Below are 26,213 nucleotides of genomic sequence, written 5' to 3'. Positions count from 1 at the left end.
TGCATTATAAAGATGCTCAAACCACTCAATGAGATAATAATAATAATAATAATTTAAAAAATCCAATTAGAACAAACAAGAAGCAAAAAAAAAGGAAAGAAACCTGAAAATTTTATATCAAAGTACCACCATTTTAAGACATTGTGGAGTGATGTGAAATTCAATAAGAGGCAAATGTAACTGTCTATAAAATATAGAGGAACATATTCTCCATTATTGTAAAATATCTCTTTGGTAAAGGCTGATTTAACTGAGTGCGTGCATGTGTGTGTGTGTGTGTGTGTTACGTATACAGAGCTCAATGACAGGCTCCATCGCACTCGTCTCTGAAGGACAATCTCAAGCAGCAACAACACAACATTATCTGAAAATCAATTTTCTCAAGTTTCCTTTTGATAATTTGAGAATTTTGAGAGCTGATGCGGAAGGGGAATAAAAGCGTGCGTATTTTGAAGACAATAAAAATAAAAGGCCTTGAGCTGCAGAGTATAAAGCATTAATAGGAAATATTGATCCGAATGGGCCTGTTCAGTTTCACATACTGTTGGGGAAGGACTGTGACATGTAATGCTTTATAAAGTGTAATACTTTTTAAACTCTTCCTATTTTCTTATATTTCAAAACGGTTGATCCTCCACTCAAACATCTTTAAATATTTATTTAGGTGAACAAAACTACAGTACAAAATAGGTTACACTTTATTTTAAGGTGATGCGGTTACATTGTTTTTACTCAAATAAGTACTGAGTAATATTAATTAACGACATCCACTTACAATAGAGTTACAGCTAGGGTTAGGGTTTGGGGTTGCACTTTATCTTATACTAAGAAACTGGGTAATATAAGGTAACTACATGGGTTAAGGTTATGTTCAGGGGTAGGTTCAGGGTTATTACCTAGTTATTTCAATTATAATAATAAATACATAGTAGCCTATGTATGGGGAACAGGACTGTAAAAAAAAAAAAGTGTAGTAACGTGTAACTACGTCGCCTTAAAGTAAAGTGTTACCCAAAATAGTGATATTGTGAAAAATATGGATTTCTAATTTTATTTACTTAAATATTTTAAAATGGGATCATTCCTTTGATGGCAAAGCTGTATTTTAAGCATCATTAGTTCAGCCTTCAGTGTCACATAATCATTATAATGTGCTGATTTGGTGCTCAAGAAACATTTCTTATTATTATCAGTGTTGAAAACAGTTGTGCTGCTTAATATTTTTGCATAAACTGTGATAAATTCGTTCAGGATTCTTTGATGAATAGAAGGTTCAATAGAACAGCATTTTTTTGAATTGCAAAACATTATAAATGTCTTTACCGATCAATTACCTTTTGATCAATTTAATGCATCCTGGCTGAATAAAAGTAAAAAGTGGTAGGTTTATGTAAAGTAATACCAAATACAAAAAAAATGATTTATTTATTAAAGACATTAAGTATAAATATTTCATTTTTATAATATATACAATATATAACGTTAGGAGAACGTTAGAATAACATATGAGGAACATTACAATAACGTTCTACAAACCAAAAACGAATGTTTTATTTTCATTAGGAACTTTCCTGGCTAACCAAAAGCAAAGCTCAGCGATTAACGTTTTTAACGCGTTAACGTTTTTTATTAATCATGTAATTGCAGTAATTACGACATGGCTTGAATGCACTTACAGTCAAATGATCTTAAACAGCCACATAAACTAAAAAAAAACTGATGAAAAGAAGATAAAACATCATTTTGCACAAACATAAATTAGAAAGTGGAGTTCTGAGTGTCCGACACAAACCACATAGTTTGTCGAAATTAGTTAATATGCTGTGATTTGAAATTAGATCATGTATACACCGATGTTACATGGATCGTTAGGTCATGAATATTTGCCTCAAAAGTCATGGAAATGTATTGGTATAGAAATGTGTATGAACCCTGAATACAATTAGATACAAATGTCAAAAAAATAACTAACATAAAGCAAAACGCATTAGTACGCATTAGCCTGCTATCATGCAAACGCATTAGCCTGCTATCATGCAATCGGCCCCTCATTGCAATCAGGGGGGTGCGTTGTCTCTCAAAGACAGTGTGGTCTTCTGAAACGTGCAATTGTTCTGTTTGTGCGAGAACAATGGGTCGTCTTCGCCCTCACATGCCCACCATACCAGCTGGCGATGACAAACCATGTCACCACACTAACCCTCCTTGTACGTCCAAACGCCCATCAAGCACATAAGACCACTGTTGTCCTTGGTTGGTCAATGGACACTTGATTGTTTGTGAGCAGTGCTATGTGTTGGTCTGCCTGGACTGGGGGTGGAGGGTGGCCTGGACGAGCATTCACCATGCTACATATTTGTCTTAAAGGCCACAATAGAAGTACACATTTGGACTCAATGAGACACATTGACTTAGACTCCACAAAGGCAGGGCAGTTCACAAACACACTCATGTAAAAACATGGGCAAATATATGTTAGCGCAGCATTAGCATGTCAATACTGAAGAATCCTAAACTGCTTCGGCATGCATTGGATTACCATAAAAAGAAAGCTGGAATTAAAAATTAACCGGCTTATTAAATCATGCCCCATTTAACCTTTTTTCCAGTGTCTTTTCATGTTTGCTTACAAAATTTGGCACATTTCAGCTGAACACAGTGTGCTTGAAAGGAATCTCTTTGAAAATTACAAAAAATACTGATCACGCAACAGTTGTTGGAATGTAACAGTTAGTTTTCAAGGCAGATCACAATGGTCACAGTTTTAATGTTTTCGATAAACAGGAACTTCACAATGGGGAAGTATGCTTGCGTGACCTGAGCGAGCACTTGCAGTATCCAGTAACAAGCTCTGGAACGAGAGGTTCTCGATATGACCGACTGACAGAACACTGTGTAGCATTAATGACCCAAGTCTGAATTACATTGGGCTGTGACATTTGCTCTTTGGAAGATTTTGAGTTCTGTGACTCGTCTTTCTAAAGGTTGCACGTTATATCGGAGTCGCTGACAACAAACCACTCATGATGAAATTAAAATTCAATTCTTTGTTTAACCTTGCTGCGGGGGTTTGGTTGTTACTTGAACTTAATTTTTTTACCCCACAATATAAAAGATTTGCTAATGTTTTTGAAAGAAGTCTCTTGTGATAACCAAGGCTACATTTATTTGTTCAAAAACACAGTAAAACCATAATAATGTGAAAAGTTGTTATAATTTTCTATGATAAAATAGTTAATTTATTCTTGTGACGGCAAAGCTGAATTTTCAGCAGCCGTTACTCCAGTCTTCAGAGTCACATGATCCTTCATAAATCATTCTAATGCTGATTTGCTGCATTTCTGTTTATCAAATGTTGCGTTTGTTTTGCTTTATATTTGTGTTGAAACTGAGATACACTTATTTTCAGCATGCTTGGATGGTTTAAAAGAACAGCATTCATTAGGAATGGAATTTTTATAACAACATATAGGTACATTCATTTTGGACCAATTTAATGCATACTTGCTGAAGAAAAGTATTAATCTTTTCTTAATCAGTATCTTACTGACCCCAGATTTTTGAATGGAAGTGTATAGCAATCAATGTTTTATTTTTTTTGTCTGTTTGTTTATTTGTTGCATTTCCATAAGCTGTGCACAAAACAAATGCCAGCAACTCCACGGATAATAATTCCTATTATAAACTACACATATGGGCCATGGCTCTTCAATAACTCATTTAGTCACAGCAAATCAGACATTAATGACATCAGGGATGAATGTCACAGAGGCAGAGAGCAGTCTTAAATCTTTCAATAAAACTTGCTCTCAGAAGTAAAGCAAATTCAGATGGACTGCAGCTTTTCAAATCCCATGAGTTCCGTCATGTCTTATTCATTATCTACACACAGTTCCCAGTCCTTCCATTTCCTCCCACTTCTGTGAGCACTTCCTCTTTTAGTGTCTGGTCCAAATGTAATATCAGTAGATCTGATGTCTGCGCTTAAATATCTCGAGACGCTATTTACGAGTCACTATTTATATTTCGCTATTTATAATTTACTATTTATGATTGATTTGATTACTGAATTTCATTTTATCGTGTCTACTCTTGTTTCTTTTGATTTTGCACTGACATAGTATAGTAGTATCATGTGTTTTTCATTACAGAGTATGGTTGAAGCAATCATAAACATATATAGTACTTCCCCACCCAGGGTTTTATGATGTGGTGAAGCTGACAGTGTTATGCCTCATGGGCTGTGCTGCAGTCTTCATACTCTGTTGTTGTGTGCGCTGACATTAAATATAAACTGAGTGAGATCAGAGAGTAGAGAATCTGATTTCGGCAGATGGCCATGACGTAGTGGAACCTAGAGATATTTCCTTCAACATGTGTGTAATGTGCAACACCCCATTCCTGAGAAAGAAAATAGATCATTTGCCAAGAATACTTTGAGCACAGGCTCTTGATCCAGTTTCTTTTGTTACTTGTTTTGGACAACTTTGAAGACAATTCCAGGTGTGTAAAGATAAACAGAGCACATTTCCTTCTATAGAGTGAAAGCAATGTGATCCTTATGACACATTTGCTTTTTTGGGCTATAGAGAATATACATTTCACTACTCAACACAATACTGACTTAGAGAGTATGAGTTTGCTGAAACAATACAACAAAATGATGATCTCAAAGAAGCTGGATTTGTTTTACAATATGATTATGTCCCATATTATTCCCCAATGTGGTATGTGGCAAAAATGTTTGTGGTGAATCTGGTTTTGAACTTAACGTGCAGGCTAACAGAGAGGACAACAGTTTAAAATGAAGCTATAAAATGTGGCTTTTATTTTCTTGTTTGCTTTTAATGTCGTTGGATCCGTTTCAAACCCTCCAAGTCTGTTTATATGACTCTGTAGAGTAAGTTGCTTCACACTGAGAATTTTCGCTCTATCCCACTTGTCCCTCAAAAGCCCTTTGAGCTTAAAAGACAAATGTACACACAACCAAATAACATGTGCTTCTCTTCTTTTAGCACATCTACTGTTACAGAAGTTCAGCTCAGGATTTTGCTAAACCTTTGACACCATCTTATCAGTCTTTGTGTAAAATTAGTCACACCATAAATGTAATTAATACGCCTCATGCGGTTTTAGATTAAGTAAGCTTATACAGTGCTATGCATAAGTTTAGACACCCATGCTAAAGTTGACTAAAAAGAGGAATAAAAAATCATCTTTTGGAAATTGAACTTAATGCCTTAATTTAAAATAATAGGAAAAATCCAACCTTCAAGGACACCAATTTTCTTTGTGAATGAATAATGTATCGTGAATAAATAAATGTTCTTCCTTAAATCACAGGGTGCATAAGTTTGGACACCCCTATGTTAAATTCCCATAGAGGCAGGCAGATTTTTATTTTTAAAGGCCAGTTATTATATGGATCCAGGATACTCTGCATCCTGATAAAGTTCCCTTGGCCTCTGGAATTAAAATATCCCCACATCATCACACACCCTTCACCATACCTGGAGATTGGCATGGTTTTATTTCAGTTAGCCTAACAGCTGGTTTGATTTGCATTGAGAGATGATCTTATGGAAAGTACTCCATGCCAATCTCCAGGTATGGTGAAGGGTGTGTGATGATGTGGGGCTATTTTAATTCCAGAGGCCAAGGGAACTTTATCAGGATGCAGAGTATCCTGGATCCATGAAGTAACTGGCCTTTAAAAATAAAAATCTGCCTGCCTCTATGGGAATTTAACATAGGGGTGTCCAAACTTATGCACCCTGTATTTTAAGGAAGAACATTTATTTATTCACGATACATTATTCATTTACAAAGAAAATTGGTGTCCTTAAAGGTTGGATTTTTCCTATTTTTTTAAATTAAGGCATTAAGTTCAATTTCCAAAAGATGATTTTTTATTCCTCTTTTTAGTCAACTTTAGCATGGGTGTCTAAACTTATGCATAGCACTGTATTTATCAAAATCACAGACTTACAGAGTAGAAGATCTGGATATATGGAGTGTACCTTCATTGACGGGATGATAGCACGTCCTGATTTTGCAGTTAGTCGCGCTCCTGGGTCCACATATTTTGTTGATCCTGGGACAACATTCCTGTCCAAAAATGTAATCATAACCATATCCCTACCCCTAAACCTTACCCCATAAGTTATCCCTAAAATCAGAGGGAAATGATAGGTGAGTAACACTGATATAGAAGCACCAAACCCTGGTTGTAAGCCTAAACTTGACATAAACTGTAAACTTAATCTGATTGGTTGATTGAAATTTTGTTCCAGGATCAACAAATATTTTGATCCAGGAATATGTTATACTTGGTGAAATCATTTTCTGTGGATAGATACAGGTTTGGAAAAACATGCGGGTGAGTACATTTTTTTTTTTTTTTTTTTTGGTTGAGCTATTTCTAAGTCATCGGTCTTTCAGAATATTTCATCAGTGTATTCTGAGGCAGTCATATGACTTTCAGATATTGCTCATCTGATCTGTTGGACGATTGGAACCGACAGATCAATCCGTGGGCAGCTGTGGTGATGTCATCGCTTAGACTGCTGGCTCAATTAATGAAGTCACTTCTCTGTTCTAAAAACAACAGACCACAGCCTTTCGATCCGTCAAACCCTCACTGATTGGCATTTTGAAACCAAATCAAACTCAGGAATAGATATCTATCTAATTACATCCATTGATCATGAAGTGGACGTGCGAACCAGGTGATCCTTAATGTATCTGTCATCAATGTGAAAGACAGACGAGATTATCTTGATACCACAGACGTGCTCTCTGGACTCTTTCTGTCCCAAGACTCTATCTCTCCCTGAATCAGTGTTATATCGGCTTGGATCAACCAGTGGAAAAAACAAGGCATAGATTCCTGTAATCATGCCTGTCTCTGACACACATCTTGGTCGGCCATGGCTGTCACACCCCCCCGATTAATAGCCATCTGTCTCTCATTTGGATATGTGACAAGGGCACCAGGACCTTGGGGCATGTGCGACATGCAGCGGAGGTAAGGTGGTGATGTGAAGGGCTTTACAAAGACCTATCTATAGCACTCAACCGGCCCAGTGCCCAAGGTGTCAACTTGAACATATTGATCTCCCTCTGTTGCCCATAAATCAACCCTAATTGTTATGATGCTGGCAACACTTTAGTGAATGTCCCCTTTTGTAAAGTTCATAAATGAACCACTGCGGTCAATGTGATATGAGTCATTGAGATTCAGTTTGCCTAAAAGCATCCAAATGGCGTTTACCATTTCCCTTCATACTGACTAAAACCTAAACAAAACAAAAAAGACTTTGTGCGTGAGAATAAATAGCACATACCGTATGGGTTTGTTTAAACTGGAAAATAAACTCTTTTTTTTTCAAATAAATAAGGCATACTGTATAATTAAGGCCCGTTCACATCAAGGGTGATAAGGATAATAATGAATGACAACGATAACTATGTAGTTTTAAAAATCATTCTAAATGTAGAAGAATAGCCACACCACAACTATAACGATAACGGCACAGATGCACGATATCGTTGGAATCACTTTCCAAATAATTGTTTAATTTTTTTTCATGATAAAAACATTGACAGCCAATAAGTCTCCATCATGCTTTATAGAGCTTGAGCATTTAAGGTCTCAGGATACAAAACTGCTGTGCTCTTATATTAAACAGAACGTTATCGTATGTTGGTGTGGACGCTAATACCATTCTAGATATCTTTATAGTTAGTTCTTGGTGTAAATGGGCTTTTAGCCGGTGACTATCGCAAAATAAACCCTAACAGGGTGATCAGGATTTAAATATCAGGCTTTTATATCCATGTAAAGCTTAAATTGTGCTCAAAATCATAATATAATTTTATTATCTTAAGCATAATGTACAGTATGTGTGCTACTTAATTGTATTTAATTGAGCTGTATATGCTTTTGATCTCTATTGTATTAATTTAAGGGCTGTTTCCTTTCATTTTGCAAAGGGACTGTTAATGAAAATAAGCCTTTCAGCTAACTGGAGTTCATTTGCATGTATTTGAATTTTGATTTATGTACATTGGCCCTTTTTAAATTAAGAAAAAATAAAAAAGAAAGACAGAGATGTGAAATGATGTGAGCATTTTTCTGAACTGAATCGCATCAACCCCACAGCCTCACACCAGTACGCCGATTTCCATACTGTCTGGCATCATTCCGTGCCTATTAGCATTTAGTGGCTACATGTGGGTTTGAGAGTCACCTCAGGGTATCTCTTTGCCTTGAGCGAACTTTCCTTTTTATTGAGAGGGAAAGAAGAAGAGATGAAGTGGCAGCAATGGAAGTGTGGTTGGAGGCCAGGACTGCCCATCTACTTGCAGGGTGGCATGTTGTGATGCCTGTGGGTTTCTCTGCTCTCCAGTTTTCCAGTCTAATGTTCAATGCACTTAAACCCTCTTTTTCCTCCCGCTGTGCGCCTCTGCATTGGATATGTTACATTACCCACTATGCATAATGGATTAGCAATAAATCTATTTCTGTAACGGGGCTATGTCTCCTGCATTATGTCTCTGAGGTCTTTATTAGTGAATACCAATGATTTTGTGCAGAAATAAGTGGTGGGAGAATGAAAAGGGGTGATGGTGGGGAGGAATGGAGCTAAAATAGCTGTTGTGGATAAACCAGAGAGAGAAATGAGTACGGTGGCACTGTATTATTCAGTGTTGATAAAACACTAATGCATTCTCGGCATCTGAAGATAATAGATTAGAGATCTGGGCATCAGAGAAACAAAAATAAACAGGTTACACGATGTTTTAGAAAATGAATACATCTGATGTAATTCTTAGTTTCAACCATCAGGGATGTACGCAATCTTCTCCACAGAAAGTTGAATTTAAAAAATACGTAGAACTCCTAATATTCACAAAAATCTTTCCCTCAGCCCTGGCAATTTATTGATACAACTAAATGTTATAAGAAGTAATTGTATAAAATAATGTATAGCTATTTCTATTATAATTTCAGCTAGCAATAAAAGTCAAGCACTTTTAAATTCATTCCACCTAATTCCGCAGATTTTTGATTAAAATGTTGATATTTGAAATCATCAATCCAAACATGCCCCCTTTCCGAAAAGGATCACTCCCCTTTCTTGATAGCCCCGCCCCCAATTATTGAACACCAGGCACCTCCCCCCTCATGAGTACTGCTGATTGGCTAAGGGTGTTTTGGTGCTCGGTCTGATCCACTTTCAACAGTATTTCTCAGAAATCGCTTACTGCACCTTTAAAAGAAGCGCAGAGGATGCAAAAGAAAGTATGTCCAAACATGATCATATATACAAATAAATATTTAATTCTTTCTAGCATGAGTACTGATGCTTTTTGAGAAGATTAATTTCCTTTGGTTTTCTTCACATTCAGAATGTTCCAGCAGAATATGGTTGAGAAAAAGTTTCATCCTCTGAATTTAAGGGAGCCACAGGTGTGAACCCCAGTCTAGAGTTCTTTTTTATTTCAGAAAGAAAAAAGTGGTGCTTTTCTCAAGCTGACTAAATTATCCTTCAAACAGAGCAACAAATTGTCTCACTTTGGCCTCCCAGCAGTTGGACCACCAGCTGACAGGTGAGTGACAGGTGATGGGCAGCTGAATCTACAGCTAAGGTGGGCTGCCTCACTGGAGGTGGTCTTAAGAGTATCTGCTGAAATGCCTGCAGGCCACATATGAATTGCAGTGATGCAGAAAGGATTTTGATATGACTTGTAGTGTAATCATGAAATGAGGAATCATTTGAGACTACACACATTTAAGAGACCGCATTCTCACTGCATGCTCGAGTCCTTCTGAAATGAGACTGATGGTCTAAATAAGGATAAAAAGATAAAAAATTCAGTGTTATTTATGTGGGCAGTAGCTCACAGAATTATTGTCACATTCAGTGTAAATTTACACACATTTTTTAGCAATCTCCTTCTTGCCAATGCAACTCACAATTAACTATATAGGAGCTAGTCCTTGTTTTCTTTAATGCGGTTTTTATATAATTATGTACAATTTATATAAATTCACTACTGTGAGTTCACTACTCATTTTTTTTAGAAGTTTATTCTTTTATTCAGCAAGAATGCATTCAAATGATCAAAAGTGACAGTAAAGACTTTTAAATTGTTACAAAAAAAAAAAACATATTTCAAATAAATGCTGTTCTTTTGACGTTTCTACTTGTCAAAGAATCCTGGACAATTTTTTTATCACGTATATCAATTATTAAACAGGAAAATAGCATAGCATTTTTAACATTGATGATAATAAGAAATGTTTCTTGAGCACCAAATCAGCATATTAAAATGATTTCCGAAAAATCGTGTGACACTGAAGACTGGGGTAATTATTCACAATTTTACTATTTTACAATTTTACTAATTTCACAATATTACAAAAAAAATATGCAGCATTGGTGAGCTTAAGGGACTTCTATTTAAAAAACAAAAACAAAAAAAATCGGACCAACACCAAACCTGTGTGTGTGTGTGTGTGTGTGTGTATATGTTTAACAAAATATGTTAAAAAAATATAAATTGTAATAAATACAACACAATGAATAATAAATTATCTTAATGCCATAAATGTCTGTGTATCATTCCTTGCTTTACATGGATACTTTGCTCCACTATATCAATAGATTATAATGGAATGTCAGAAGATGCAGACATGAAGCCTAAGCATGGGATGAACTTTGACCTTTCAACTGACCCAGGCCCCATGCTGAATGTAAAGCTTGTTTGGCTTGTTGACAGAACAGTATGCGTGCATAGAGCAAAGGCAAATGCACTTGCCTGTTTAACTCCTTCTTGGCTTTGGTATGTGTGCTATGACGTGGGATAGACACTTAATAGTCTCTCGGCATTCATCATAACAAAGCATGTTCATTCTATATTCCACTAATATATACACACGCTATTGCAGAGTACCGACAGGCTACAAACCAACTCTGTTAGACAGAAAGGCCCAGTGGCAAAACATGCCTCATTCACCATGTCATACCCAACGTACATTCCCAGACATACAGCATTCTACACACACACACACACACACACGCACACACACACACACACACACACACACACACACACACACACACACACACACACACACACACACACACACACACACACACACACACACACACACACACACACACACACACACACACACACACACACACACACACACACACACACACACACACACACACACACACACACACACACACACACACACACACACACACACACACACACACACACACACACACACACACACACACGCACACACACACACTGGATGCTTATGTACATAGACATGATTGTTAGATGAGCACACATTCATACCCAAACACACATGCAAACATGCAAAAATATACAGTCATTCACAAACAAACTGTGAACAAACATTGTTTAACATAATCACACAACTGGGACACACACTCTCATCGCCATGTCACAAGTAGTTGCCAGCCTGTCTGCCCATGAAAGCAAAACAGTTGCATGAGTTCCCTGTATCTTTTTAACAATAATGCCATTTGTCTTATGACCAAAATAAAGTTTTCAAATGGTTTTCCTGTCAGCTTACAGTCCTCATTACTGAGCCCCTAGGGATATGGTGGTGGAATATATATATAATATATGTGAGGTTTTTTTAAAGTTTTTTTTTTTTTCAAGCGAAACCAACGTTTCTTGGGACAACACAAAACATTTGCAAGAGAACACAAAAACTTTGACATATAATTTTTCCGCCAGTAATTTTTCCATCACCATGTACGGGGCTCCGTACTTCTTAAAGTCAGCATGAATAAAAACTGTCTAACTTATTTGAATGTACTTTTTGGCATTTACGTTTAATCATTTAGCAGACGCTTTTATCCAAAGCGAACGTTCTTTCAATCTTCCATTTGTCCTGTTGTCGACAGACTCAAGCGCATTGAGTATGTCAGAAACTGAATGTGTGTCTGTATATTGTATCCAGTGTAGACGGTGTCAGTGATTATAATGGCTTCTATTTGTTTTTGACGTGACATAATGATCACTTTATTTGTTTATAATGCTAACAACATTATAACTTTATATACTGTAATCGCTAGCTTCCGGTAACGTCCGTCCGCACATTCACGAGAGAGTCGAGATCCGGCATATATGATGTAGGAGTGGCATAAGCTTAGATGAGAGTAGACGCCTCTCGCTGTGCAAACAAATAGGGCCGGGCAACAAACTCAAGCTTTTCTGACATTTTACTTTAAAAATTCTCGTTTTAGACTTATAATTGTTTTACTCTATCCTCTTCTGCGCTTCCGCGTTCATCAATACATCATGAGTCGGGTCAGAGGTCACTCTTCCGCCGGAACTAGACTCTCGTATACGCCCGTTACCGGAAGTCAATTAGGGTTTAAATAGTTATATTTATTTTTCTTACAAAAAAGCACCGCTTTCCTTCAGAAGGCTGCTATATTAACCCCCTGGAGCCTTATGGATTAGATGTATGGATGATGCTTTGGATGTGCTTTATTGGGCTTCAAAAAAATGAGTACCATTCACTCCCATTATAAAGCTTGGAAGAGCTAGGATATTTTTTAATATAACTCTGATTGTGTTAGGCTGAAAGAAGAAAGTCATATACACTTAGGATGGCTTGAAGGTGAGTAAATTATGGGATAATTTTCATTTTTGGGTGAACTAACCCTTTAAAGTGACTGAATGCCAGTGGGAGGGGCCTATGGTGTGATGATGTAGGCTATAATTCGTTGTTATTCGCTCTGCAGGCAATCATATGCAAATGTATTTACCCGTATGATGTCCCGGAAAAACAAAACAAGCCGTTTTTTGGAGATCGATTAGCTAAATAAAAGCTTTGTTTATAATGAGTAGGAGGTTTTATACGTAATAAAACTTGCAGGATGTTTTAATGGTAGGCTACAAAGACTTTTGACATGTCATGATTTCTCATGTCATGACCCCTTAAGCTGAAAACAGTTAAATCCATTTTTATGGATTATTGCAGTTTATTATAAATTATCTATCCACACACATTATTGTTTCATTTAAAATTCACGTGCTCTCATAGTCTTTAATCAAAAGCATATTTCCCTCCCTCTTGCAACTGACATCTCATCCACTCCCGCCCTACATTTTCCTCATTCAAGAACTCATATATCACAATAGAAAATGTGAAGTTTGTACACATTATAAAACAGACCCTATCTGTTTGTACAACCAATGGCAGAGATAGTGAAACCCTATTTGAATTTTTGTAATTTTTTTTGCACATTTCAGTTGTATCTAATAATGGTCACAGCCATCACTAAATTAATGCTTCAATAAGCCTCTGTTAAAAGAGGATGTGTGTGTGTGATGTGCACATCAGCATAACAAATCTGACTAGTTTTTTTGTAACTTTCCACAAAGACAATTAAATTCTTGTTTTGCTCAAAGCCTATAATAATCTTACTGAGGTGTCAATCAAATGACTATTGTGTGTTTTTCCTTTTTTCCCCCCAAAGATTTGCACATAGTCTTTTGTCAATACATCTCACTGCATGGCTTTGCCTGGTGAACTGTTTTCTCTCTCTCTCTCTCTATCAGAAGAAGAAGGTGCAGTAATGAAACGGTCTGTTCTCTCACTAGTCTGTTAATTACTTCTCTATTTATTTAGCCGTTGTGCTGTGGTGATGGGAGGCCCTGGGGATTGTCTGACTCCCATGCTAAATAGCCTGCATTCCAATCCCTTGATGCCCAGGCTAATACCATCCTCACTTTCATCTCCACGGCCTGGCAAATTAGCACCCATCTGACTCCCCATAGTGAAAAATAAGAGTATAAAGGGTCGCATAGCATCCCGGAGGAATGTTCTGACCACTGAAATTTCTGTTATATACTCATACACACTGTGACTTGACAGTTTTCTGCTAGGTAATGTTTTAGCCATAAACCGTGATCCTCAATTTTTTTTGCTTTTGTTTAAAAGCAAGCAAAACAAAAAAAAAAAACCTCAAAGAAATTTCAACCACTGTAAAAAAATATTTTCATGATTTGTTATCACAACTTTTTATCTTTTGTCAAATTAACTTCGATGACTAATGTGTGAACATACTATTTTGAGTTTCTGTTAATTAAACCATTCCTCTTCATTGTTTTAACTAAAATTTTTAATTACAACGAACTAAAAATTTGAAGGCAACCAGGTAACTTGCTTTTTTAAGTTAAACCAACATTTTTTTTTTACAGTGTATGCTTAAAACAAGAAAAAAGTCCAATATGTGGTATATAGCTAATACAAAATATATAATAGAATATAATACATTCTATATATTTTGTCTCAAGTAAATTGATCTTTACTCTATATTTTTTATATTTTTACTAGAAAAATGCACTGATGATGTTTTTTTATTTTATTAAAAAATGTAGTGTGTGCGTATAGTTTAGCATGCTAACCCATGCCACCCTTCACGATCACTCAGTGTACAATCACAAAGGCAGCAGGAACACTAACTTTCTGTTTCTTTTTGCATTTACCATTGCTTAAAATGTCACATGGCACAAATCTGATCCCAGGTCAGCATTTCATCATCAAACTGTTCCCTGTAGGAGGGCCTCTCACTCTGGCCTTTTGCTGTTGCGAGAGCAATAGCTGAAGTCTGTGTTCATCTACATAAGAATGCTGCCCACTTCACAGAGGAAAGAGGAGGTCTGCACAGACTGATGAAAACTTTTCCTGTTCCCCCAAGCCCATTCATTCCCCTCTCTTCTTTTTCTCAAGACTTGGCTGAGATGTTTCACGCACTCTCAGAAATCGTGGCGTTTGAACATGTATAACACATGCTTATAAAACAAGGTCATTGAAACAGGAAAGTCCAGACACTAGTCAAACTGGATTTTAAAGACCATGATATCCACCATGCTTCCTTCAAGATAATGTTATCGCTGAGACAGTCCATGGTTAAATATTTTGTAATGCATTGGAATGCAGAAAAATACCCACTTTTTCCTCATGTCATCGCTTCGGGGTTTTTGAGTGTGTGTATGTTTTATGAGGCCAGAATGTCTGAAAATATAGAAAGGTTTAGAGTTATAAAGTGCACCTTGGCTGGTTGTCACACAAGAAAATTGCCTAACTAAACAAAAGTGCTCATTTGTGAATGTTCTCACTATGTTATGAAAATATTTTCTGAACATTCAAAAATATAGTTTTTTTTTTTGGTGCTAACATTTTGATGAGTTATTAACCCTAACGTTAGGCCTACTAGAAGAACGTTTGTTCATAACTTTAAGAGAACATTGCCAGAACGTTAGCCCCGTTCGAATGTCCAATTACATATTTATTTAAAAAATGTGAAACAACTTGGCTCTAGCCCATGGCTGGCTTCCCATATACAAAAAGTCTGTAGAATTCATAATGACTTTAATGTAAGAAAAACGTTGTGAATGGGAGCTCCTCCTCAGACAAGTATGTGTACAAGTTTGAGAGAGAGAGAGAGAGAGAGAGAGAGAGAGAGAGAGAGAGAGAGAGAGAGAGAGAGAGAGAGAGAGAGAGAGAGAGAGAGAATTGTGCTGGTTTCTCCTCCCATTGGCGACTTCGCACGATGGCAATGTTGAGCAGTGTAGGGTTGATCATGATCATGTGACTGACAGACAGCTTTGGGAGAGAACGCACGGCACTGAACAGAAACACCAGGCGCGACTAAAGGAGTTTCCACAGCGCGAGAGAGCCTAGAAGTGAACATCGCCCCTGCTTTAAAACCGTTATTCAAGTGCACTGAACATATCGACGGTCGTTGAAAAAGTCCTGGGAGGAGAAGAAGCTGTTTTCAACAGCCTGGATAGAGGTTTGGTGTGGTGGCTCTAAAACATACTCTGTAGAAGAGGAGAGACGAACAAATCTCAGCGGGCATGCGGGAGTTTTTGGAGTTATTTGACTGCAAACATTCTACAAACAAATAAGAACTTTCGCGCAGATTCGTTTCGTTAAATGCGTCATCAGTTTTTTTTTAAAACTGATGATTGAGGGTGATACAAAGTTGGAACTTTGTGTTTGAAAAGTAACAACGTCAGGTCAAAAGTTTGGAATAAAACGGAAAATATATCATACCCCTCAGTTTGCGTTTTTGTGGGGGGCTTCGTATTTTTCTAAAGCTGAACACATTTTTTTAAGCTTTTTTTTTGGGCCATTATTTTAAACATGGTTGGGGAAATGGAAACGAAGGAGAAGCCTAAGCCGACTCCTGATTATCTGATGCAGCTCATGAATGACAAGAAACTGATGAGCAGCCTGCCAAACTTCTGTGGCATTTTCAACCACCTCGAGCGACTGTTAGATGAAGGTGAGAGTTCTGCTATTTTATCAAAAGAACGAATGAATGTGTTTGGAAGAACTGCGGATGCTAGCAGAGATGTAGCCTATCCTAAAAATGTCAGTGTTGTTATTTTTCTGTCTCAGTGTTGTTGTAAAAAAGCTCTTAAGTTTCTTGTAAAAAATATATTTTGATAACTTTTATTCATTCCAGTGATTCGAGTTTTTTTTAAATCCGTTATCCGATTAATTTAGTAAGTACACTTAGTAACACTATGTTGTTACGCCAATGGGTGGCGACAAGTGCATATGATTATGAGTGAGTCTTTGAATCATTCACTCCTGTTTCGTTGAAAGCAAAGCATCAAGTCTTATGATACTTTATTAAAATGTCCATGCTTGCTAATCTACTATAAGACTATGGACCTAAGTGTTTATGCATCATTCATTCACGTTTTCCTATACAACACAAACAGCGCATTTGTCACATGCTGGAAAAAGCTATGACTTTAGTCATGCAATATTAGACAAAAAAGTAATTTCTACACATAATTTCTCTCTTCTTTATTGTGAACAAGATTAACTCTGTGCTGCCTCAAAACAACGACTTTTATTCACTGAAGGAAGTGTGTTCTTTCAATTGATTCAACTAATGAAATCATCTTCACAGCTCTTACTAGTCAGTAGCTTGAAACAAGGAAAGCAGTCAAAAGAAAGGGACTTTGATGAACGAAAGATATAAGTCTCCATGGAAGCATACGACAGCGATTTGTTCGAGGACATGGCTTATTTATAAAAAAAATGATTAGTTCATGACCGAAAGAATACATTTGCTTATCACTACAGAAGGTTATTCATTCTTTCAGACTGTAACAAACAATGATGGTAATGACCATGTTCTGATTTTTAACAGGCTTGAGAAACATGTCAGACGGTATACTTTCTTCCCTAAACGGCCATATAGCTGAAAAAGTTTTTTATTTTTATTTTATTGCTCAAATGAATCAGTTACATGACCTGGAAATGTCTTTAATCATATCCAAACACACTGTGATATTTTGCAGCAAGCTTATTAAATCAGCACAGATGCATTCAATTACAAAATATCATTACGGGCCATGTTGGATGATACTCCGATTTGGGGAACTGATGGCTGTAATCGAGACTAACCTACTTGTTTGCTTTGTGAATTTAGAGGTATGGCTATTTTTAACATATACTACAGTGGCACGACATCTGTCTAGGCTCTTGTAGGTATTGTAAAATAAGTTTTGTACCTAAAGTGAAAAGCTTGAGTTTGCTCAGACACTTCTAAAATGCTGCAGAACGCATGTAACGGTTTTCCTCTGAGAATGCAGGGGAAGCTAAAGATGTGATAACAGAACCACTTCTCTCTTTCTCCCTCTCATTCTAATCAGCCCATGGCCCTGGTTTATTTCATTCCCAGTTTATTGCTGATAATCCAGAGTAATAATATAAATGTTATCATTGCAATACTATCATGACGAGATGGGTGATCTGTTAGATTTATATATAGAGTATCTTGCAATCCACATGAGAGTGGATTTCGTCTGTCATGCTTCCTTGGTACACTGAAATCTCTCTAGATTCATCATAGCTCACCCATGGCTTGTGACATATTGAAGTATGTGTCATAAATAAACTCACAAATCTTGAGGGTTTTCAGTTCCTCTGTTTAGAGCTAATTTTGCCTTATCTATTTCTCTTCAGTTGAGCAAATCACAAACTGGTTGGAAGTCTTGAAATGTTGACTGTCAGGTGGAATTACAAAGTTTAGCTGTCTTTGATCTAGCTTTCTTCTCACAATCACAGTTTCTGAATCACCCACTACATTTTGTATAGCTTTAGTGTCTCATATATTTTCCTTGAATGAGGATCCCAGTTCTGTCAGGTTATTTTAAAGAGGTTACTGTATAATAAGCTTGGTATTTTGCTTGAGCACAGGCTATTTTTTTCACACACGCATTGGAGTTTATGATGCCAGAGAACTCCATTGTTTGCAGTTTTCAAATTTGTAAATTTATTTACCTAAAATTCAAGGCATCCTGACAGTTTCTAGTTGCTCTTATAGGTTTATCTCTGCATTATTTAAAATCTAGCCTACTGTTTATAGCAGTTGTTCTTGCTTGTATTGTTTGTAGTGTTCTAAATTAACACAACCCGTTACACATAACATTTTATAACCCATATTATTTAATATTGTGCTCTGTGGTCGTGTGTTATTGGTTCTGGGTATTGTAAATCTCCAGTGTTGGTTTTCCAAGTGCTGCTCTTTTTCTTCTCACTTGAGTTCCCTCTGAGGAACATACAGTATATTTTGCTGGTATGCAGCTAATTGAATTATTTGAGTAATTATGCCATCACCGAAGGAACATATCTGGGAGAGAATCCAGAAGCAGTGTTGAACCTCTCAGTGAAAACACTGGCTTTTCTTTATCTGATTAGATATAAAAAGAGACTTCGGAGCCCCAGGGGGCCTACTAGTGATTCAAAGATGAAATTGTTGCAAAATGTGCTTTTTTGTTCTTTTTACTGCAACTGTTCTGTTGCCTCTTATTATTGCGTAATATAAATAATATTGGGCTTGCGTTAACAACATTGCTCAAATGTTATTGTTGGAGGCACTTTTCAATAAATGGTCAGCTAAAGAAAGTTCTTATCCATCAGAAAACCGTCCACCTCAGGAGGTCAAATAAATAGTGTTTTATTAGACTCGGTTTTATAAGAGCCCATTTTATAAGTTCTCTAAATGCAGTTTAAACCCAGATTTTTTTATTCTATCAATAAAAGTTTAATAAATCTTGAAATTAAACAGGCAAAATGTATAAAATAAATGACATGGTTCCCAAAAAATTGTTTTCTATTAATACACTTTAAATAAGCATTGAAATGAAATAGACAAAATGTAAATGGTTATCACACTGTAAAAAAGTTGCTGCCTCAAATATTTAAGTAATCAACTTGGATGTTCATGTCATTTCAACTTAAATTAGGCTACATTTACTGACTTAAAAAAATTTGTTGAATCTTGAATAACTTGTAAAAAAAGTAGAACATTTCATAACTTATTTTGATGTGTTACATTAATGTAAAAACATATGCAGTCATAGCTTACTGATTATATATTTTTACAGTGCATAAAATAAAGAAATGTATTCGATTGTGTTTTCGTGTAATACTTTTGGGTAAAGTTTGCATCCCATTTATAAAGTGCCTTGAACATTGATTTTCTTTTCTTTTTTCTGGTGGGGTATCTTTTAATGCTTGTCTGTCACTTAAATTAGTCATTTAAGTTTTCTAAATGTCTCCATAGCATCATGTATTTCCTAAAGGGGTGAAAGTTGCTCCAAGCAAATGTGATAGGAAAGTTTGAATTCTTGACCTCTGATTGTCCTCACATTATGGTCTTCTCGGTTAAACTGTAAGTGTGGTGCTCTGGTCACCCCATCCAAACATAGACTGGCACATGAGCAGTGAAGAGACGCCTCTCTGACCTATATGCATCATATGACAGTGACAAGGGCACACACAGAGTGGAGTAGAGCAAAGATCACATGATTCTTCATGAGTCTGTCATCACTTCATGACTGTTAGAAGTGCTGAATGTTCCACAGATAGAGATCTCGTGTGTGTGTGTGTGTGTGTGTGTGTGTGTGTGTGTGTGTGTGTGTGAGAGAATGAGTATCGAGTATTAATGTGTGTTCCAGGAAATTTTGTCACATATAATTGTGTCCATGTGTCTATTATTTAACAAGTTCATAATTGTTCCATATATTCATGCTCCCCTGAAAGGCCTTTCAGTATGAATGTGTGTGAGTGAGTGTAGTTATATGACCTTTTCGACTCAGAATACATGTGACATCCATGGTCTTTGATTTTGACTGCATTAAGCTATTACCTCCTTAGCCAGATCCCGTGACAAACAGAGCGAGATGCTGAAAGTCCCAGGGGATCAGGGTTTGGGGTGAGGGCACACCGACTAGACAGCTTCCCTCAAATTCCTGGAAAGGGCAGTCAGGACAGATGTCGCAAAATTAACATGCACCAAAGGAATCCTTCTGAAAGACTTTTCTGTTGGGAACAGGTGAATGAAAATAAATCACTGTTCAACCCAATGAAAAGCTCCATCATGTCACACCAGTTATTATATTTAGCATCAGAAAATGTTACAATTAGAAAACGTTTTACTAATAAAGCAATATTTTATTATTACATTTACACTACTGTTCAGAAGTTTGGGCTCAGTTAGATTTTTTAAATACTTTTATTCTGCAAGGATGCATTAAATCGATCAAAATAACTTTTTTTTTTTTTAATTTTTACAAAAATATATTTCACACAAATGCTGTTCTTTTTGGATATTTCATCAAAGAATCCTGAAAATAAAAACGTATCATGGTTTCTACAAAAATATTAAGCAGCGAAACTGTTTTCAACATTGATGATAATAAGAAATGTTACCAAATCAGCATATTTGAATGATTTCTGAAGGATCATGTGACAGTGGTTGCAGATATTAAAATATCAAACCATTATTTTAAATTGTAATAATATTTCACAATATTACTGTTTAGTATTTTTTGATCAAATAAATAGACTTTATTTTTTAACGTCATTGCAGCTTCTTTGGCTATGTTCATGGTGAGAGCCAGGTTTAGCTATTCAAAAATAAAAACATTTTTTTAAAGAGGTGGTATATTGCCCTATTCACAAGATGTTAAATAAATCTCTGATGTCCCCAGAGTGTGTATGTGAAGTTTTAGCTCAAAATACCCCACAGATATTTTTATATAGCATGTTAAAGTTGTCATTTTTTGAGGGTGAGCAAAAACGCCTATCGTTTTGTTTAAATGCAAATGAGCTGCTGCTCCCGGCACAGGGGGCGGAGCTTCAAGAGTTTTTGTCCTTAGCAGCTTCGATTACCTCACACAGACATGTACTGAAAATTTCAAAAACTTTTAGCCCTATTATGTTCAAACTGGAGTCAGAAAGATGGAGAGACTCAAGTGAAAAAATGTAGACATTAGACAACATTTCAAAATGGTTAGTTGATGAATTTATGTAGCTTATGTGTAGTTATCTTCTAGTCATTGATTAGCATATTCTGTCTTGATAATCTATAAATCTTGTTACAGGGCGGGGTTTATGCAAATATTGGGGTTGGTGATGTCACTATGAGGAATGCGGGGAGGAATAGTCCCTACCAGCCGTTTGTTGTAATCCTTAAAAAGCAATTTATTTTAAAGAAAATATCTCCCTGTGCTTTGAACTTTGCAGATGTTGTTTATGCTCAAACAGCAACATTACACACTAAAGTTAGAAAAGTGAAATCATAACACCCATCTAAGATTAAAAACCTCAAGGCTAAATTTCAAAAGTGTCAACAGAATTAAACCAGTTCCTCAAAGGGGTGGAAGTATTACGTGTTTAATGGACAGTGGAATCTGACATGAGGAACTCTTTGTGGAATTTTCTCTTGATAGTAACAAATGTGTGTGCAAGTCTTCAGTGTTTTATCCAGCATCGTATGCAAATTACTTTATCCCAGCGATTATTAAGGGAATATATGTTTTGTCCCAACATTTTGGTTATTTTTTGTTTAGCTAAGCACTGATCCCATTCCGACTGTGTTTTATTTTCGGTTGTATACATTTCATTCTGGTCTCAGATCTGTGAAAGGCACAGCATTTTACTGGTTCTGTAGATAATTCTTCTTTGACAGCACTGTCTGGAGACTTTTCTCCAGATTTTTTAAAAATATTAAAAAAATCTTACCGACCTCAAACTTTTGAACGGCAGTTGATATTTTATATTTATATTTTTCAAGACATGATTTTATCCACCAGGAATTTATTGGGTCATAAAAAGTGGTCACTTTGACAAGTGGTTTAAAAATAAGAGGGTTTATTGATGTCTGCCAAAAAAGAAGTCGTTTCAGAGGTCAGCACAAGTTCTTACACTTAGATTAAAGATGACAAAAACCGAATGTTTTTCTGTGGAATAACAATCAGTAATTGGCCTCAATTGATTTTCTTTCACAGAGAAAAATCTAAATAAATACTCATCCACAAAGGGATTTAACAGATCTAGCTTTTGCTAGGGAGTTTTAGAGGTGAATCTCAAACAATATTGGGGAAAAACGGTTTTAATGATGTTTAAATCTGACTAGATCTGACTCCCTGACCATCAGACAGTTTTTCACTATGGCTTTTCTGAGTGAAACTGCTTTGTTTGGCAGCGGCAGACATGGCCTTGAGCTATAAGGTGACAGTCATGCTGTCGTTTTCAGGTCAAATCTTAGATTCTGTGTCAATCCTTGTGTCTTGTGTGGTTGTGAAGGTGCTTTTCAGTTGTTTGTGTGTGTGTGTGTGTGTCTGTCTGTTTTTCTTTGTCTCCCTTTTGGCCGTTTTCTTTGATAAGATAAATGTTGATTATCAAGCGTGTCAGTGATCTCATCAGTCTCCTGCTCTTTCCAGGCAGCTTAGCTTGCATCTGTAAATACTCAATACTTATCTCACCCTTAACTGCCAGTTTGCCCTGCAGTCGTCTTGACACCACCAGACAATTCCTCTGTCTCTCTCTCTCTCAACCTAAACTCAATCATCCAATCACAATAGCACGTTACTGCTGACCAACACAATCAGAGTGATAAGCGCAAGCTGCACATTCAAATCTCCTGATTGCTAGGAGAATCAAGATGACCTTGATTGGAAATTCTGTCATGTACACACACTAACCCTCGTGTAGTGCCAAATCTGTTTTTCTTATAGTCAAAAGAAGCATTTTGAACCATCTTAATTTATATTAATCATTACAAAATTAAATTTATATGTTTTGAAGTCATAGTTTTGATGAGCAGATCAAATGTTAAGTCTATATTCTCAGAAAATCCTGCACTCCGCGGTTTTGAGTGAAATATAGTGCCTTTCAGTGCTTCACATGTCAGGTTGGATGTCAATGACATCATCAGAGCTCATTGGTCCTTGTGGCGCATCACATGGTCAAACATCATTGACATCATCATCATGATTGATTTAAGAGCTAAGGCAGAAGGCATGATTTTCAGTGAAACATGACTTAAATTTGTGTCTGTTCGTCATGCATGGCTGTTGCAATTAAATAATGACAGATTTTTTTTATGCATGGAAGAGATGTCAACACAGCAAGCATTCAAAATGCTGTTGATTAGAATGATTTATGTATGTTGCATTTTTAGGTCATTAATTGTTGGTTATAATGACCGTAGTTGCAGTTGAAATAGATCTGCTTTCACCACAGGTATTTGGTCTAAAGCTGAAATCAGTATTTAGTTTGAAGATATATTGTCAGAGCAAAGGGAAATATTGTTCTTTCATGTACACATTTGTTTTTACACTGTCACTAACAGCCTGACAATCTCAGTAACTGGTGTCTGCTCTCTGTGTGAAAACGGAGGAGGAGTCGGACAGTTTCCTGGCAGTCGACGATTATCCAGATGGTTTCACGGTTTGCGGTCTACTCTTTCATCCCTCTTGCAACCTTTTCTAGCTTTTATTTTTTAGTATTATTATTTATTTTTTACCTTTATCATGTTTCCTCTGTTCATCTCAGCGTCTCTCATCTCTCCCACACTGCCACAGATGGTCAACTCGCTGTCTGTGTGTGTGTGTGTGTGTGTGTGTGTGTGTGTGTGTGTTAGAGACTGAAATTATCTGTTTCTGTTCCAAAGTCTTCAAACTCTCTGGTGCCTGACGTGCACTTTACCGTTGAGTGGTACATAAAATATTAATCATTAAATAAAATTATTTTATTTAAGACTTTCAGAAATCGGTGGGGGACTTATAATCATTGCAGACATATGAAAATGTATTTTTCGTGATGATTTAGGAATGGGCACAACATTTTAATTAGGGCTGCACGATATTGAAAATGTGCATATCTTAATGGCTTACTGTAACTGAATGATTTTAATACTTCAAAAGGTCTGAGTTTTAGGTTGACGCAGACAGCAGAGAATAGACTGGACACATGACTGTTAAATATGTGTGGTGTGACATGCTTAAAGCTACACTGTGTAATTTTTTAAGTTGATTCTTAGCAAAAACCACTTTGTTCTTTCAAAATGATATGTGCTCATTAATGTATAATTACTTCTACCAACTAATTAAAGTATTCTCGTAAGTGTAGAATCTGTTATTTATAATACATACGGGTGAGCTGCTCGAATGGCGGAAGCCATGTTGCGCCTCCATCTTGAAAATACATTAGCCAAAGAGGGACATACCTTGAAATTCAAGCTTCGCTTTTCGCGTTTTTACACTCAGTGGCACCGTGACGAATGCGAGGGGGAGATTACTCGCGACTGCCGGCAGATTTGAAATAATACGGCCACCGTAGGAGTTAAAATACCCTCGGAATGGGAGGAGCTAAAAAGTAATATTCAGTTGGTAGTCGCATACGATTTTACCGCTAGATGGGAGAAATTCCTACACAGTGTAGCTTTAATGTTGTTAGGCGCAATAAGCAAAGCACACATGAAACCGCCTCTCGGACAGTGCGTTATCACGATTTCAACTCATCTGCAGTTTATATGGCCAAATACACAAATTATGTCAGAATGCCCATGAGTTTTCACGTAAACACAGTCAGTTATGTCTGTCACAGTCAATGGAGTAAACGGTTACACAGAAAGTGAGCAACATATTGGAGCCATGCAGCTCTTAAAGTGACAGCAACCTAATAAACCTTCTTAAATTTGTGTGCTAGGCAGTGTTTTACTTTTTACATTTGATTATTCAATTTCTGTAAATAAACATAATGTCCTACCTGAAGCCCTAAACCCCCCTTGGTGTATACTGACATTAAAATGACACTTACTGTTATGCTACAGTGAAATACTGTTGTTTACTTTCGGAAGTTGTAGGGATGCTTTCTTCTCACAAAAAGAATGTGAAAAATGTATGTTGGTTATATCATTTTCTGTTTTTAAATATATTTAAACATTTATTTTACACACTTAAAGCATTAATGTATCGCACATCAAATATCACAATATTTAACGCTTTATTGCATATCACGTTTTTCTTTAATATTGTGCAGCTCTAATTTTAATATATTTCAAAATATATTTTAATTTATTCATGTGATGGCAAAGCTGAATTTTCAGCACGATTACTCCAATCTTCAGTGGCACATGATTCTTGAGAAATCATTCTAATAAGCTGATTTGGTGCTCAAGAAAGATTTATTATTATTAGCAATGTTAAAAACAGTCATGCTGCTTAATATTTTTGTGGAAACTGGACCTGTTCATTCATTCAAAAAAAGCAAGTACCGGTACTTGTTTGATATTTCTGTTAAGTATTTGAATTGACAACCTTCCATAAATGATGTATTCATAGTGTTGTTTTTCTTGTTATCTCCACTTCTGTTGTTTATATCAATTTGTGTGTGTGTATGTGCACACATCTTTTCAAACCTTATGTAATGGCACACACTATGAAGCAGTGTTTGGTTGAGTAAACGCTTTGTCTTTATCCAGCGTCCAGCATGGTCTGGAGACCGCCAGCTCTCACAGGCAACAACACTTTTGTTCACTAAACGACCAAGGAATGTGTCTGACATCTCACATTAAATCACGCTTGTTTTTCTGCCAGCACATTTCTCTGCGTTCCAATTCTTAGGTTTAAAAAGTCAAAAGTTTCAGAAAATCTAAAAACTACATCCAAATTTGCCTGTTTGAAAGTATGATATAGGTGCAAACTTTCCATGGCTGACACTGAAAGTGTGAAAAATACTAAAGTTGTCAGAAGAAGTCATTTAAACCAGACGGATGACAGTGTGCCATTAGTAAATAACAGCAACTGAATAGCGATAGGTTATC

General features: G+C 36.4%; 1 protein-coding gene across 9 annotated transcripts in view; it reads left to right on the top strand.

The window, feature by feature from the left end:
* Positions 1-15,545: 15,545 nt before the first annotated feature.
* The window catches only part of qki2 (QKI, KH domain containing, RNA binding 2), a 37,103-nt gene continuing 26,435 nt past the window's right edge, over positions 15,546-26,213 (top strand). For 7 of the 9 annotated variants that reach the window (XR_013795557.1, XR_013795558.1, XM_079594418.1 and 4 more), the window contains exon 1: positions 15,570-16,361. Coding sequence is in view for 7 of the 9 variants with exons in the window: in XM_079594418.1 (XP_079450544.1) it covers positions 16,220-16,361 (142 nt within the window). In the remaining 2 variants the exon portion in view is untranslated. Of the gene's footprint in view, positions 16,362-26,213 lie in introns of all 9 variants that reach the window. The other 2 variants (XM_079594417.1, XM_079594419.1) reach the window with 2 other exon arrangements.

The sequence above is a fragment of the Phoxinus phoxinus genome (genome assembly GCF_949152265.1).
Source record: "Phoxinus phoxinus genome assembly, chromosome: 21".
Lineage (NCBI taxonomy): Eukaryota > Metazoa > Chordata > Actinopteri > Cypriniformes > Leuciscidae > Phoxinus > Phoxinus phoxinus.
Note: the sequence above shows the minus strand (reverse complement) of the source record. Positions and strands in the feature narration are given on the sequence as shown.